Raw genomic sequence first — 15730 nt, forward strand, 5'->3', positions numbered from 1 at the left:
TTTGAAGTTGATGTATAATTCATTAAAAGGCACCCTTTACATCCAGAGATATTTCGAATCGAGTATAGCAAACATAAGACTTTGTGACAAGATATGATATGTTGCTCCAGTGGTTTACATCCTGTTTTTTTTTCCACATTCATACCACAGCTAGCATGGCTTGGTAAGGATAAAGATCTTGAATAGACCCAGTGCTTCAGATCTGCCTCTTTTCTCAGTTTAGACTTTCCAGAGTGTGTGCTTTCTTTTCATTATTTACATAGGTAAGGAGAGTCTATTTGATTTGAGTTATACATCATTATAAAGCTTAGAGTCTGCTCTTTCAGAATCTGCCATTAACTAAAAATTCATGTCTGGCGACTTTTTGTTGGTTTGTGGTGCAGGGTCACATATATGAAATTAGAGCCAAAGAGTAAGGGAGTATTGTCATGTCATTTTCAGAAAATCGACCTCCCTGAATTTCGGATCGTTTTGTTGTAGCCGTTCACAAATATCGTGAGAAGTCTTCCTCACAACGCTCTATCTAAAGAAGCCTGCAGAGCCAGCAGGCGAAAGTCTTATCAAGCTAAGGTAATTTCCACTGATTGTAATAAAAAGAACGCTCATCCAGTTGATTCTCCAATCAGATGAACCTTGTCAGCGAGTCCTGTTCAGTATTTTCTGAAAGAATACTAATCTCATCTCTAATTTCTCTATTTTGGAAGCACAAATTCAGTGAATGTAATATTTTTGTAGTTTTAACAGACCCGTTTTCCTTTTGTTTCTGTTGTCTTTTCCCTTGTGTGCACAAGGCAAATGAAATTGAAGTAAAAAATGATGTATACAAAAGTTAGCAACTTTGAAATTGTCATGTACATGTTGATACAATATGCCAAGTTCTATTGCGTGATAATTCCTTCACAGCAGTTAATTATCACATATTAAGATTATCTTTTGTGTGCACCCTATAAATAGCGCACTTAAAAAGATTGGTATATAACCCTCTATCTTTCATGCCACATCTCTAAAGCAAGAAACTCTCAGAGTTTGGAATTATGATCAATTATTTCAGCTTGTAAGGAACTACGCTTGTACCAATCCCTTTGATTAAAAAAGTTAAAGATTACTTTGGGCTACACAATCTCTTTTGAAGTCTGGCACAAATTGAATATTCTATCTGGCAATGCATTGTTGGTTCTGTGACACCAGGTGACAAATGTCCTTCTTCTCTCACCTGTTTAGAACCCTCTGCAGAATCTTTAGTGGCATCTTGCCCCAAGCCAAAGAGACTGAGGTCATTGAGGACCAGTTCCATTTTGATGGGATTCGCCAGGATTCGCAAGATGGTCTCGGGACTCTTTCCAAATCTCAGCTGACTGGCAACTGCCCGCAGGGCCTGAGGATTGTTGCCACAGTGTGTAGCCAAGTCTATGGCTTGCTTTTCTGTGATGATCTCCCGGCCAACCACTGTGAGTTCACCTGCAGCACCCCACTGGACAGACTTGGTGAGGAGACGCACCGCCTCTGCCATCTCCAGTGGTTTCACCTCCATCTCTTTGAAGTTGGATGTATTGCTCAGGTAAGGGAAATTCACTGCATATCTAAGCGCACCGGTGTAAAAATATATTAAAGGAAACATCATATCATTACAAAAGGTTTATCTGTAAAAAGGCACAACATTCTTGCCTATGAAAATTATCATTTGGATCAAAGAATGCTTTTTCACATCAAATAACCAGAGACCATTCATTATCACTTTTCAAAATTTCTACCTCTTAACTATAAAATAGCACATCCCTAAACAGTGTTTTTATTGCCTATTTGAATCACCAACTACATGTACTGCTGTGGCGGATCCAGAGGGGGGCGCACCTGGTGCACACCCTCTATTTTTTTGTTAAAACAAAAGAAATTACAAGAAAAAATGGGGGGGGGGCTTGTGCTACCCCCCCCCCCCCCCATTTAATTTTGTAAAGGTGCCTTCCCTTTACGAAATTCCTGGATCTGCCCCTGCTACTGTACTACATGTATAAACAAGTTTCATTTTTTCACGGTAGTGGCACATAATTTGAATAAAGATACCTGACAAAAAGGACATATTCTTTGGTAGAAAAAAGAACATTTGACATAGAACACGATCATTTGGTATCAACCACCATTTTATATGCCGAGCAAAACCAAACAGCAAAGAATCTATTTTCAGTCTTTGTAAACACACTTTAGGAAGGGAATGCTGCTAAGTTTATGAATATTTTCTTGTTTCATTTGGCCTTTTTTCCTCAAAGTTTGATGAAATTACCTAGACGTGAGGATGATCTTGACATTTGCATTTGGAATTTCTACAGATTGTTTGAGCAGATTCTGGAAATGATCTTTGGTGGGAGATGTTGGTTTCAACAAGTCATCTGCATTGTCGAGTAGCAGAACATACTCTGTAGTGGTAGAAAACAACATAAAACACACACAAAAAAAAGATGTCACACAGTAATTCTGATGCATTGTTTCAATATGTGTACAAAGATCACACACACAATCACTTTGTGTCCAATCCCCCCCCCCCCCAAAAAAAAAAAAAAGAATACCTCAGGAGCTTTCTATTTCTTTTTATCTCTCTGTTTGCCTGTGACAACTTCTCTTACCCTTTCTCAGCTATGCAAACACACAAACACCCACACAAAGTCACCTGCTCTATTATCCAGTCATTCTCCCCCTTCTAATTGAGAGTCTAATGAAAATAATTTTTGTATGGAAGAACTATTGATGAAATCAACATGCATGAGGGACCTACCCATGACAGGGAGAAGAAAACGGAACCAACGTATGAAATACACATATTATGTTGGCCAGATATCCCTGATGAAGCAGACCAAAAGCCAACAGAATAAGTTTACATATCAAAAATAAAGAGGATGATATAATTCAATATCAGAGGGTACGTAATTTATTTTTGATCACATTAGATATTCAAGTTTTGGAACAAATCAATGATTTCATATTTATTAGTTGCAAATAACTGCTGATGATCACTCACTGTTGTGAAACACAGAGCATCCTAAATTAACAAAATGTCAAGAACATATTAGAACATGAGAGACATTCACAGAATTCATGGATTGAGAAATGCTACAACATACAAATGTAATGAAAAGTACCATGGGAACATGAGAATTGATTAAAATTTCCAGTAAGATTACACTAACCCGTTGCTTGATTGACCCATTACCTGTAATACATTCTCGAATCCACCTCAGTACCAATTCAAGCTCAAACTCTTGGACATCAACAGGGCTACCCACAGCGCTCAGCAGGGTCATTCCAACATCATTAATTGACTTCTTTTGATTGAGGTCAACCAAGATCAATCTGTTTGCAAATAGTAAAAAAGAAATAAGTACAGCTACTCAAAATCCTCACAGGAATACAGGATTTGGTGTTTGGAAGCAGAATAAAGAAAAAAAAACCAACAACAACATGCATCAATTCCACAAAGGTGAAGTTGTTAAGCAAGTGGGGATACACTTGTAGTTATGGATTTTTTTTTTTCACATTGCTACAACAATATACTACAACATGTGAATCTCAATATTTCACATGCATAATATTTTGCGAGGTTTATATTTTCACAAATATCGCTAGTCAGGTGCTATATAAAATTTAAAGACACAAGAAAATATTGACTCTGATCCCAACACAAATGTGACATGATACGGGAACCTTTCACAGACTGGCATGGTTGCCATGGTCACCTTTCTAGTGAGTTGGGGGCATTTATTACTGACACATAACAAAAAGAAAGCATATACTGACCACTGCCCTACCTAACACACAACAAGAATGAAGAACTGCATGGCAATTACAGCAAATGCTACACCACTTACATACGACATGCATGACAACATATTCAAAATTGTTGTTTAGACCGATAGATTTCTTCCCCTCAATTATAAAATTTTAGGCTCTTTTTCTCATTTTCCATGTTTACAGCTACCTACATTGACATGTTCTCACATTCTCAGGCATATGTTATGGTCCTTCAAATTCATTTGACACTTTGAGTGCAAACAGGCATACAATTTTATCAAGGCACACCCAATATTTCATAATCTCTTGATAATCTATAAAGTTACGACAAAACAAAATATAAGAAACTAGAAATGTCGCTACGGCGACTGATGCCTCCGCCATAATGCATGATTCTCCCAATAGGTGTATAGTACAATGTCTTGACAATGTGTGATGACAGTTTCAAATAACTGGCAAAATATCGAAATAACAGGTTTGTCAGAAATATCTTGAATGTTCACTTTCCACGAACTGGGTTTGCTATAATTGTCTATTAAAGAGTGCAGGTACACGTATTTGGGGAATTGAAAATTTTTACTTGATTTCTGACCGACCTTATTATAAGTTTATGCATTGAGTATAATTTTCAAGGTATGAAGAAAGAGTGTAATTACAGTACAAAATATTTTTTTTTTTCATTTAAACCTGACCTTTGACCCTTAACCTTTGACCTTTGACCTTCTGGTTGGAAATTTCCAAGAGAATCTCCATCAAGTAATAGATGTACATATATTAAACACTTTTAAAACTAATAATGCAATCATTGCATATACTAGTATACATGTATGAGGGAAATACAGTAGTAACATTTTGAGGAGTTGACCTTGACCTTTGAACCCCTGACTATTGACCCATGACCCCTAAATTCCCTAGATAATCCCTGCCAGTCAGTACATGCATATGTACCATGTTCCATGAAGATACATTGAACCATTTGCAAGAAAAGTGATATTGCAACATTTTCACTTGACCTTTTGACCTTTGACCTTATGACATGAAACTCTCTCTGGAGAATCCTTACGCAGTAGTACATGTCTACACTAAGTTTCAAGAAAATAACTGCGGGTATTGCATAGATATGGGGGAAATAGCAACATTTTTAGAATTTGACCTTGACCTTTTGACCTTTGACCTCTTGTCAATGTCACTAGAATCTACTCAACTAATTGTCCCATCATACATCATCCTTGGACCAAGTTTGGTGAAAGCTGCTTCATCCAGTTTTGAGTTATCACATAAACAGATAAATTTTAGGATTTGACCTTGATCTTTGACCTTTGACCTCTGTCCGATTTCACTGAAAAACTAATCAAGTAATTGCCCCATCATACATCATCCTCCAACAAAGTTTGGTGAAATTTGCTCCATACAGTCTTGAGTTATCGCGTAAACGGATACAATTTCATGATTTGACCTTGACCTTTGACCTTTGATCTTTAGCCGATTTCACCCAAAATCTTATCAAATCGTTGCCCCATCATACTTCATACTTGGACCAAGTTTGGTAAAATTCCAGTAAATATTACTCAAGTTATCGCGTAAACGAAAGCGGACGGACGTACGGACGTACGGACGTACGGACGTACGGACGTACGGACGTACGGACGTACGTACGGACGGACGGACAACCCGAAAACATAATGCCTCCGGCACCACTTCGTGGCGGAGGCATAAAAATCCAAGAGAACTATGGAGTAATATTTTTCTGGGGAGTGCAAGTCATATCCAAATTGACTCTGATAAATAAAAAAAGAAAGAAATAAAACAAGTTGGGTTAAGATTCAACAAAATGTATTTCTTCCTACTGGTCACAAACACATGCATGAAAGCTAGCTGAGATAATAAAGAAATTTAAATTATACTGTGTAGACGACTTTGAAACCGCAACCCTTTCTTCCCTAAAAATTACCCTCAAGTTCAATTGTTGCACAGCAACAATTCGACAAGAAAAATATTCAGGTGCGAGTTTCTTCACTTTGATTCCCGCTACAAATTAAATTTGTTAAGATCACAAGTGCTGATATGATTCATTTGATATTCTATCACAACGACCAAAAAGAGAAAAAAAAAAGAATTTGGTAAGGATTTAAGTGAAGGTCAATGAAGGATTGCCGAGGCCATGACATCTATATCCTGTCTATGTTGCATAATGTGGTTGCTTCTATTATACAAAACTTGATATTCTATAGCTGACCTAGTTTACTCCAAATTTGATGAAAGTTTTACTACATTCTAGTCTTTCGATTCATTCTATCTGTTTAAACAAATTTGAACATGGTGTACAATCGCACTTTCAAAATCCACAGGACGCTTACGTGGGTGAGGGCTTCTCAATCTCTGCATAGATTGCACAGATTTCAGCAGCCAGCTTTGTCTTTCCTGATCCAGCCATTCCCCACAAACAGACGCAGCAGAGTTTGCGGTTGCCTGATATCCTGCTTTCTCCTCGCATGAAATCGATGATGTCCTGTATGTACTCATCCCTTCCTACAAAGAGAGGATCTCGCCTGAGAGCAAAGCCAGCATGGAGAACATAACAATGGATAAATTAAATCACAATGGATAAATTGAATCACTATGTCGGATATGAGGTACTGATCATACCCTCTTATCGTGGTTAAGAACTATGGAAATAGTTTTTTGTTTGTTTTGTGTTTTTATTTGGCTTGGTTTGGTTTCTTTTTTTCTGGAAGCAAAATAACTAACAAGTGCTGTGACTTCTTCATGATCCTCACAGGTTGTGTGTTACACTTAAAAATCATACTCAGTACAAAGTGTCTCAAACTCAAAACATAATAGATTCTGCTACAGGTATAAACAAAGATCATAACTATGTGTAGGTTCACCAACAGAATGATATGGCTCATGAGTCATGTGGCATGACACTTTGATTTAATAATGCCCATTTCATCAAGTTAAAGCAGACCACCAATTACAGAACTGCAATTCTCTTCATTCTGACATTATGATGCTACTGATGGGGGAATATTGTACTGATTTCTCAGCACTCTTGCCAAACTGCCATGACACAGCACATTAAAAAGATGATGACTGGCATGGGAGTGAACACACACAAACACATAATGATTCATTTGAAGGGTTTGAATTGCCATTGATGGAGGTTTTGTGTCCCATTACAAAGTGAACCTTTAATCTCCCAAAAATAGCATTATAAAGTACTTCTCAATTATTCTGCATATTCACAGCAGTCATCTGCTTCTAGTTTTAAACAGCTTAAACCACTTATAACTTGCCTTTGAATTTTCAGTTACACCCATATTTGCAGCACTACCAACTATAGCCACATCTGCATGCACTGCGCATCAACTGCTACAATGTATTTGATCATCCGAAAGGTACAATGTATGTAAGAAAGGAAATGTGAAAGGTGTGCCATACCTGCCTGCCAGCATACTGACTCTCTTCACATATTCTCTCCGCTTTTCCTCATATTGATTCAGTTCTGGAATCAGCTCAAGGTAGCCACACTTCTCAAAGATTTCTTTCAACAATCCTGACAAATTGAACAGAATCATTAACAAAATTACTGCCTTACTAATGGAAAGATGAAATAAAAACATTCTTGAGCATAAAACAAATGTACATGTCTTCCTCACAACTGAATGTACTGTGCCAAAAAAAAATAATTGTGAACATGTCCTACAAACAAAAAAGTAACATCAAAACTGGCACCGTGCTATACCCAGGAAAGAACAATATGTAATAACTAATTGAACTTAATTTCATCATCAAATGTCCACCAGTCCATAGTTAGCAAAGTGGGCAGGTTAGACTGTGCGATTCTCTGCAATTTCAAGTTTCCTTCTTTTTTTCTTTTTTTTTTCTATACACTGTAAATCAATACATACCATAGACCTAATGTCACTTTAATTCATCTCAAAGCTTTCTAAGACTGAGATTCCTCACATCAAATGAACATCTCACTGGCCAGAACCTTTCCAATATCAGTTAGATCAACTGGTGGTGTTAATCTCATATTAGGGATAACATACTGGTATGTACAGTGTAGCTGTTACCTGTATTATCTTCCCCAATCAGGTTTTTGTCTTCCAGCACCTCCAGAAGTTCACCAGGCTCCTCTATGGCTTCCCTCTCTCTGGCAGACAGTTTGTCGCCAATAATTCGCTTGATGACGTCAAATTCCTCATCTGTAACCTACAAAATGTATAATATTGCACATATTTTATTCAATGACATCCTCCACATTCTTCACTGTAATTTGTAAAAATATTTGTGAACTAGAAAAGCACTCTGAGAGCGCAGACCTCCGCCAAGCATGCAGCTCATTTCCAGTGATTTTCACCCATACGTACTTACAATGTATAACATTGTGTGCTGAAAGTCGCCCGATTTCCCAATATAGAAGCCTTTGTTACGTCATAAACCCTAAGCTGCACGGCGCTTCGCCCTAGCAGAAACTAGATCACGCACCATGGCACGCACTTTAGTGCGCACATGCAAACCTCAAATACGCGCAGCCTAAACTCCTAAGTTCATTGACCCTTCCTGCCAAAATGTCAAAAATCCTTCATAAATTCCCCCAAAATTATTGGATCTCTACCAAAAGTTAATCGTTTGTTACTTGTGTCATTTTCAACCCTTCCTGCAAGTTTCATCCCAATCCGTTTACTACTTTTTGAGTTATTTTGCACAGGGACGAACAAACAAACAAACGAACAAACGGTAACAAAAACATAACCTCCTCCCTTGGCGGAGGTATTAAGTTCAAGCATTTACAGAGCTCTATTCATTACTCCTAGGACTTACAAATTGTACATGCTTTATCAATAATCCGTAACCACTGATAAGGTAAAACTGATGCAATTGCAGGAAAGAAAATGTGGTGGGGTGGGGGCGAGGGAACTGTATGACTTTAGCATTATATCTGTCACACACACACAAAAAAAAAAAAACCCTGAGAGATACAAAGGCACAATTAATGTAAAAAAAAAAACTAGAAATGTCGCTATGGCAACTGGTATGCCTCCGCCATAATGCATGATTCTCTTGATAGGTCTATAGTACATGTGGACAATGTGTGATTACATTTTCACAAAACTGGCAAAATATCAAAATGACATGTTTGTCACAAAAGTGTTGAATGTTCACCTTCCTTGACATAGGTTTAATTGGACGAATAGGAGAGCACGTATTTGGGGATTGAAGGACTTAAACTTGACTTTGACCCTTTCATATGTTTATGCCTTGAGTAAGTTTCAAGGTATGGAGAAAAAATGCAATTTCTGTATTGAATAGTAAATTGTTACCATTTTCATCTGGCCATTGACCCTAAAACTCATAAGAGAATTACTTGAGCCACTTCCGAGATATGGAGGAAGAAGTAAGTTCAGCACTTTCACTTGATCTTTGACCTTTTGGGCAAAAAACAAAAAACAAAAACAAAAACAAAACTTTCTAGAGAATCACTATCAGGTTAACAATGCATACACCAAGTTTAAAAAAAAAAAATCCTGCTGGCATTGCACAAAAATGAGGGAAATAGTAAAATTTTGAAGTGTTGCCCTTGACCTTTGACCCCTGACCTTTGACCCCATGAGCCCCAAATTCCCTAGCTAATCACTGCCAGTCAGTACATGCATATATACTATGTTCCATGAAGATACCTGGAACTATTTCCAAGATACAGAGAAAAAAGTTAAATTTCACATTTTTTACTTGACCTTTTGACCTTTGACCGCATGATCCCAAACTTTCACTAGAGAATCTTGATTGAGTAATACATGTATACACTAAGTTTCAAGAAAATATCTTCAGACATGGCATAGATATGGGGGAAATAGTAAAATTTTAAGCATTTGACCTTGACCTTTTGACCTTTGACCTTGAGCATGTGCACCCAAAAGTTGATAGGCACAACTTCACCCCCTAATACACATACATGCCAAGTTTCATTAGGATACCTCAAAAGGTTTTGGTAGTTACCCTGTCCACAAAATTCATTACGGACGGAGGGAAGGACGGACGGACAACCCGAAAACATAATGCCTCCGGCACCACTTCGTGGCGGAGGCATAAAAAACAACAACAACAATTGTTGGCAGCTGATTGTGCAGTGGAATACTTTCCAAGAGCAATTTGTTCATATCCTTTCTCAAGGTATATGGTCTTGTGCTTTAGGGAGTTTTCTTCAGTATTACCTTGAAAGGCAAGTGTTATGAACTTGTTAGTTCTCATTGATCGGAAACCATCCTCACAAAACAAAATCAATTCATCTGTCAGGTCACTTTAAAAACAATCATGCATGTACAATTACATGTATTTACCATCTACAAGATGAAGATCTGATTGACAACTTACAGTATTATATCTAAAATCACATTTCAAGCATGACAAACTTGATGTGTCTGTTCCATTTTGAAACCACAAATGAACATACACATGGACATTATAAGCAAGATTTCTAGAACCGGAACATGGTTTGAAAGACCCGGTAGTACGGGGAGACATGGGAAGACTGGACCACGTGGAATTTAATCAGTCCTTATTACTTTGCAGCCCAATGGGATACCACTTGAAACAATGAATAGGGCCTGTCAACGAATACATGTACACGGTGTACGTTACAGATGTGCACTGGAGCATTTATATGTCCATCGGTAACACTTGTCTCCCGACAAGATTCCTCACCTGTGTGTTTACTTCTGTTCTAAATAAAGACTGAAGATCGAGATACTGTGAGTAGTGAGCAAGCGGTACACAATGATAATTATGAGGATTCTCAAATATACCTGAGCCGGGCCAGTGCCTTCCAACACAATTATGGTATCCCAACGCTACCAATTAAGTACCGAAGTACCACTACCAGAAGCGGATCTAGAGGGGGGGTTGGGGGGGTTGCAACCCCCCCCCCCCCCAAAAAAAAAAAAAAAAAAAAAAAAATCCGGGGACCATTTTTTTTTAATCTTATCTTTTTTTTAAAAACTTGTAATTTCATTTTTTTTTTCTATTTATGGCAATGACCTCTATACCAAAAATACTGACCAGTGTTTTAGATGCAAGAAAACGCCATTTTCACACACAGATTTTCAAAAATTCTCCCTACTCTGGGAGGGGGGACACCCCCCTCCCACACCCTCCCCCCCCCCCCCCCCCTCGCTCGCTCCGCTCGCTCGGGCTCGGTCGCTACGCTCCCTCGCATACCGCCCCAACCCCCTCCTTTATAAAAAGCTAGATCCGCCCCTGACTACCAGGTCTAACATTAAACCTTGACAGTCTGCATAATCTAGAATCCAGAAAGTTTGTCCTTTTTCGGTACTGAGAGAGAGGTACATTGTACAGGCACTACAGCCTTCCTTGTTCCGCTTCTCTCAAGCATTTAAGCATGGACTCCTAGTAGACGGGTTCTACACACATTTTCTATTTATCGCTTGGTACTACTGAAATTCACTAGAGGTCTAATTGTGCTGGGATTATACCAATTGACTTATCAATACAGTGCTAAATAATAATTAGAATTTGACTAGTCAGTACCTGAGCTGCAAGGTCCTTGAGAAAGACATTCCAGGGCCTGATTTGTTCCTGGTACTCCATCGCAAACTACAGTAGCCTCCCCGGTTCTGAATCTTCTTTTCATGAACAAACCAGCATGGGATTGACGTGGGTCGACGATCACCAACAGGGCAACACACAATGCTGGACTGGTCTGGACTCTACATGTAGATGTACATACATGTACATCACAAGTCATCAAACTGCAACTTGCAAGGTGAAAGGACTGTACTCTTCATATTATCATATATGAACATACATTGTGAAATGATAGAGAGATGTAGAATAATGGAATTATATAGGACACAGCTAGCCCGACCAGAGTGCAAAGCATGGCGTCCACCCTGTGCGCCAGCACTTGTGTACAGAGACAGGGCTGTGTACAATGTATATATGAATACTAAACGTTAGGACACGGCAGAAATTTCCATAGAATGGGAAGAGAATACTGTAGAGGTAGTAATGTTAGAGGAATTACATTACATCCCTTCATCAGACACACAACTCACTGGTACCTAGGGTCCTAGCTAGTTCAGCTTAGTAGTAGACTAGTGATCTACCAGTACAGTATTGCACCAGACGCTTTTTTTTTTTTTCGTGGATTTGAATTCCATACTCAGAGGATGAAATTTCGGCTGAAAATAACACCTCTTATTCACAGACTCCTGGAAATTACGAATTCAGCCAACTTATGTCAATTGTTCACTCCAGTTTTTAGAAAATATGCTTCAAACATACCCCTCTAAAAAAAGTTCTCTTTTTGCGCAGTGCAAAATCGCATTGTATTACCGGACACGATTTTCTCAATGAACTAATCGACGTCTTTCACACCTAGTCCTTGCACAAGAATCACAATTCATTCAACAAATCACCGTACACATTCTCCCTGAGCGGATGACAAAAAAAAAAAATCGGCAAATGAGGCTCAAATTTTGTATCTTACGGTAAATGTCTGTCTTGAACATTTCGAACAGTTCACGCAATAAAACCTTGTGAGAAATCAACAACTTCTATTTCACGTGCTTTGTCTATGGGAGCTGCATGCGTGGGTGACAAATGAGGCTCAAATTTTGTATCTTACGGTAAATGTCTGTCTTGAGGCTCAAATTTTGTATCTTACGGTAAATGTCTGTCTTGAACATTTCGAACAGTTCACGCAATAAAACCTTGTGAGAAATCAACAACTTCTATTTCACGTGCTTTGTCTAAGGGAGCTGCATGCACGGGTGACAAGTTGCGGGCCCCTTCCTTTAGTGCACAACTATTCCGCATCGTTTGCGTTTTGAGGACGATAGCTACAAATTTCTGATATCGATCAGTGAACTTTTGGTTCTATTGCCTATTGGAATCTTCAGCATTTTTCCTGTAGGGCCTAATTGATAACGAGTGGGATTTCAGGAAATTTCAGTCACGAAATGTGATTCAAATATGCATAGGCCTAAATATGAACTATCTATGATGACGAAGTGCAGGTCACTCAACTATAAATTTGAGGTAAATTGTGAATTTCTTCGTGTTTTTACATTTTTATGTCGCGTTTTTTTATTGCGATTTCGGTCCACACAAAGTTCTGTGAGGCTAATCTATGAAGTCTCGAGCGTAAAATTACAGAATGTTAAATTCATTAACGTTAGTACGCCCTTACGCATAAATGTGCGTGTCCAGCAATACCATCCATGCCCATGGTGTCCGGTAATGCCATGCCTGGATATAGCCTAGGCCTAGACCGTCTACCGCCGGTACATCTAATGTTAGTACATTGTATGCAACTAGTATGACATGTTTTGTTTACTAAGTTAGGTTTAATTAATAAACGGCAAATTTAAGCCATGGCAGACACTGGGACAGTGCAGTGCCAGTACTGACAGTAGCCAGTAGGGTCTGGTTAAATTAACTCCTAACTGTGCACATATCGGTAGACCCAGCCCACACTGGCACAGCACTTTTGCCCAGGGAGGTCTCTTCTTACCTCCCTGGTTGGTATGGTAGTCATAATGTAGTGGTACTAACTGGTAGACCTCGACACTTACAGTAAGTTACACGCGAGGTTAAAATAAAACGCATTTATCTGGGCCACACCCCGCCTACTGTTGCCTAAACTAAAGCTTACGAGGAATAGATACCGTACACACCAACAGTTCTCCATCTCTTTATTTTTCCTGTCAGTGGAAACAAGCCAGTCTGCAATTGGCAGCCAGCGTAGCCAGCTAGCGACAGCCGAACGAGGAGAAAGGTGAGGAGGGACGACGACACAGAGCATGGATATCCGGATGCAAGCAAAGGAATTTATGAACTTGTACGACGACGGTACACATAAAACATCATCCATCTCATGGCGTCTCACACCACAGCAGTGCAGTGCTGCAGCAGGTGCTCATACAAGCCGAAGATGATAGAGCGCCGCACAGCGGCGGAACTGTATCGTGTTTATACAATAGATATGGTTTATACCAAAGAGGTTCTATGTATGTAACATAGAACCTCTTTGGTTTATACTCACCTCTGTGGTTCTCACGCAGCTCTCACACAGCATGATATTTTTTATAGCAAGCATCGTACCCTACCCTCGGAACGGGGGGCGGGGGGACCTGCCCCCCCCCCCACTTTATGCACAATACACAGCGGAATTTATTACCTGTCTAACCACTTTGCCCCCCCCCCCCCCCACTTTTTTTCTACCCCGGAAGTGGCACCAGGAAAAAAATGTGGCTAAAGGACAAGTCCACCTTCATATTATATTATGTCATGTGGATTGAGTGAATGCAGCAATAATTAGGCCTATTAGTAGAACACATCAGTGAGAGTTTAAGGACAATCTGACAATCCGTTCAAAAGTCATGAATTTTTGAAGTTTCTGCTCAATCACTGCTGGTTGAGGCGAAGACTACTACAAGATTGTGTTGAACGATATAGAGAAAAATTAATGTATTAAAGGAAATTGAACATATTTTCACTTTTCTCGCATACGCTTGACTTACCTATTTCATAAGGCAGGGAGAATAATGCCCTTAACACACGTCAGTGACAAGTAGAGGAGATGTACATTTTTCCCCCAAAATATACAATTTTGTGAAATTCTCCTATCATGCCTGCGACATCATACATTGTAGTAGTCTTCTCATTCCAGTAGCGACTGCGCAGATACTTTCAAATTCATGAAAAGACAAGTTCACCTTCATTAACATAAGGATTGAGAGAATGTAGCAATATTTGTAGAACACATCATTGAAAGTTTGAGGAAAATTGGACAATCCATTCAAAAGTTATGAATTTTTGAAGTTTTTGTGCAGTCACCGCTGGATGAGAAGACTACTGCAGTGTATGATGTCACATGCGTACAACAATTATAAGGAAAATACAAAGAGAATTTCACAAAATTTCATCTTTTGAAAAAAGTACACATTCCCTTGACTCGTTACTGACTTATGTTATGGGTAATATTATTCCCATTGCCTTTAGAAAGAGGCAAGTCAATTGCTCTTTTATTATGCGAAAAAAGTTAAAATATGTTGAATTTTCTTTACTTTTTCTTTATACTGTTGTACTCATATGACATCATACACTGCAGTAGTCTCCTCATCCAGTGGTTCCAACACAAAAATTTTAAAAATTCATAACTTATGCATCGATTGTCCAATTTTCCTCAAACTTTCACTGATGTGTTCTACTAATATTGCTGCATTCTCTCAATCCTTATGTTTATGAAGGTGAATTTGTCCTTTAAGGCCGTGTCACACTTTCCCGGGCAAGCCTTGTGTGCGACTTGCGAAGAACAATTTTCGTTACCCGGATGTCCCCGCAGATGACCCGCACATGACAGTACCTAGCTTTAGCACGTATCTCACCCGTAGTTACCCGGAGTTGCGCACGCAAGTCCTCTTTACCCGCGGCCAAGTTTTGGCCCCGTCCAAAGAGGTTGTATATATGTAATAGAGCGCGCGCTCGCATACAGAAGCGGGGCCAATTGAACGACCCGCCGCCATTTTCAAAGAGGTCGACTACCAGAAGACTGAACCCGGAAGTGCCTATAGTAATACACGTAAAGTACAGTTTCGAAGATGGGGTTGGGCTGGAAAAATCATTCTAATTTTAAGGAAAATCAATATTTGTCCATATGCCTCCTGATTTTATAAGAGAGATATATTCTCAACACAGTATACGTGTTTTGATGAAAAAAGGACTTGCTCTAATGTGTCAAATATGTGCCTTAACATGAAGCCAAAATTGCCAAACATGCATTCATGCATTCCTTAAGATTGCAGAAAGGTACAGTGTATGCTCTTTGGTATGGGAGTACTGATTTCACATAATATATGTCACTTAGAAACATCAGACACACATACAACACACACTCCCACACACATACAACACACATTTC

The 15730-nt window shown here is 39.0% G+C and overlaps 1 protein-coding gene across 1 annotated transcript in view; it reads right to left on the reverse strand.

Annotated features, from left to right (window-relative positions):
• The window catches only part of LOC140244494 (uncharacterized), a 36370-nt gene extending 22785 nt beyond the window's left edge, over nt 1-13585 (reverse strand). Inside the window, exons 1-8 of the mRNA XM_072324124.1 lie at nt 13485-13585; nt 11335-11513; nt 7860-7998; nt 7222-7336; nt 6138-6329; nt 3203-3342; nt 2279-2411; nt 1214-1580 (exon numbers count right to left, since the gene is read on the reverse strand). Of these exons, the coding sequence (XP_072180225.1) occupies nt 1214-1580; nt 2279-2411; nt 3203-3342; nt 6138-6329; nt 7222-7336; nt 7860-7998; nt 11335-11394 (1146 nt within the window). The 5' untranslated portion in view covers nt 11395-11513; nt 13485-13585. The remainder of the gene's footprint in view (nt 1-1213; nt 1581-2278; nt 2412-3202; nt 3343-6137; nt 6330-7221; nt 7337-7859; nt 7999-11334; nt 11514-13484) is intronic.
• Between the last annotated feature and the right edge of the window lie 2145 nt (nt 13586-15730).

The sequence above is a fragment of the Diadema setosum genome, chromosome 21 (genome assembly GCF_964275005.1).
Source record: "Diadema setosum chromosome 21, eeDiaSeto1, whole genome shotgun sequence".
In the NCBI taxonomy this organism is placed as follows: domain Eukaryota; kingdom Metazoa; phylum Echinodermata; class Echinoidea; order Diadematoida; family Diadematidae; genus Diadema; species Diadema setosum.